The sequence below is a fragment of the Cyprinodon variegatus genome, unplaced genomic scaffold (assembly GCF_000732505.1).
Source record: "Cyprinodon variegatus isolate N-32 unplaced genomic scaffold, C_variegatus-1.0 Scaffold1364, whole genome shotgun sequence".
NCBI lineage: Eukaryota > Metazoa > Chordata > Actinopteri > Cyprinodontiformes > Cyprinodontidae > Cyprinodon > Cyprinodon variegatus.
Window position 1 is genome coordinate 34,096 of NW_015151817.1, and position 1,466 is coordinate 35,561.

Below are 1,466 nucleotides of genomic sequence, written 5' to 3' on the forward strand. Positions count from 1 at the left end.
TTTGGATTGAAAAAGCTTCCTGGATGGAAGAGAAACGTCTTCAGACTTAGAAACAAAGTCCAGTGGATTGGAATGACTAAGACCTGGATGACTGAGAATCTTCACCAACATGAACGTTTTCCAGCTTTAAACAGCAGGTGTGTGTGTGTTAGGGGGAGTCCCTAAATCCCTCCTTAGATGACCTCATGGCGTCCTGTCTGCTGGCCTCAATGTAATCATCATCATCATCATCATCATCATCATCATTTTTACAGTGAGAGAAAAGCCCCCGGCTGAAGGGACACAGAAACAATAAGCTAGATTCCCGATGCTGCAAACACCTGGATGAGGGGCCGAGCTCACGCACACGGAGCGCCACACCTGGAGAGGAGACAAACCATGACGCCTCTGCTCTTTAATCACTGCAGCATGTTTTCCACGCGTCACATGAACAAACAGCCGCTCAGAGCAGAGCTGCTGCTCTGAAACTTCAACTCAAAGCCATGAAACTGAATCGTTTTCACTCCTTCCGCTCGCTGAGTCACGTCAAAGGTGGCGTCCTCCTGCATTCTGAGCAGGTTTTTAGGTCATCGATGGTCATCGGCAGGCCGCTGGAGGCAACAAAGAACTCTGAAACAGCAGGATCAAAGAGTCTGCTCTAAAGAATAACCGCATTTCTTTGTGATACCAACTGCAGGAAAAGAGATTAGAGCTGGAAGATGAAAAGTTATTCAACAGAAGGGAAGCAGAGGCGAGCATAAAGAACGGGGACACTGACCTGCAGGCTGTCCAGGATAATCCGCAGCGACTGAACCTGCCTCCTCACCGCGTTAGAGAAGCGCTCATAGGTAGAAGCGTCGTACTCGCTCATATCGATCTCCTTCAGCCTGAGACAGAAGAGACAAGCAGCCGTTAGCGGGACTGGATCCTGCAGCTGCTGGCGTCGCTGCAGCGGCCATCCATGATGCAGCCGGAGATGATTGTTCTGGAGAAACTCTGAAAGTCCAACATCTTTCCTCATGGAAAACATCTATAGATGTTCAAAACCTCAAAACAGCATTGGTCATTGATGAGGGGGGGTTTACCATTAGGCAATACAGTTGCCTAGGGCCCCAAGTTCCTGGGGACCCCATAAAACTCTGTTTCCATGTATGGTTAATACAACTAATCCTTATTAGTGAACATTAATGATGTTTTTGATAAAAATCCTGATAAAAAGCTGATAATATTAAGTGTGTCTCAGCCCCCCCCTTCAGTGTCCACCATATTGGATCAGTCCATATTGGATCAGTCCATTTGCTGCACATGTTCAGAAAGGTCCAAACAGACAGCAGCAAACCATTTGAAAACAAACCATGCAACTCACCAGAATGATTGACAGTTAGGAGGACCACTGATTTAGATGATCCACCTGGAAAAAAAATATCCTCCAATCAGGGGCAGATTTAGGAAATGTGGGGCCCTATGCAAAGACAGGCAGGGGGCCC

The 1,466-nt window shown here is 47.3% G+C and overlaps 1 protein-coding gene across 1 annotated transcript in view; it reads right to left on the minus strand.

The window, feature by feature from the left end:
• vwa8 (von Willebrand factor A domain containing 8) overlaps positions 1 to 1,466 on the minus strand; it is a 107,069-nt gene that overhangs the window by 4,392 nt on the left and 101,211 nt on the right. The window contains exons 39-41 of the mRNA XM_015402540.1: positions 716 to 866; positions 525 to 637; positions 183 to 272 (exon numbers count right to left, since the gene is read on the minus strand). Coding sequence (XP_015258026.1) covers positions 183 to 272; positions 525 to 637; positions 716 to 866 — 354 coding nt within the window. The remainder of the gene's footprint in view (positions 1 to 182; positions 273 to 524; positions 638 to 715; positions 867 to 1,466) is intronic.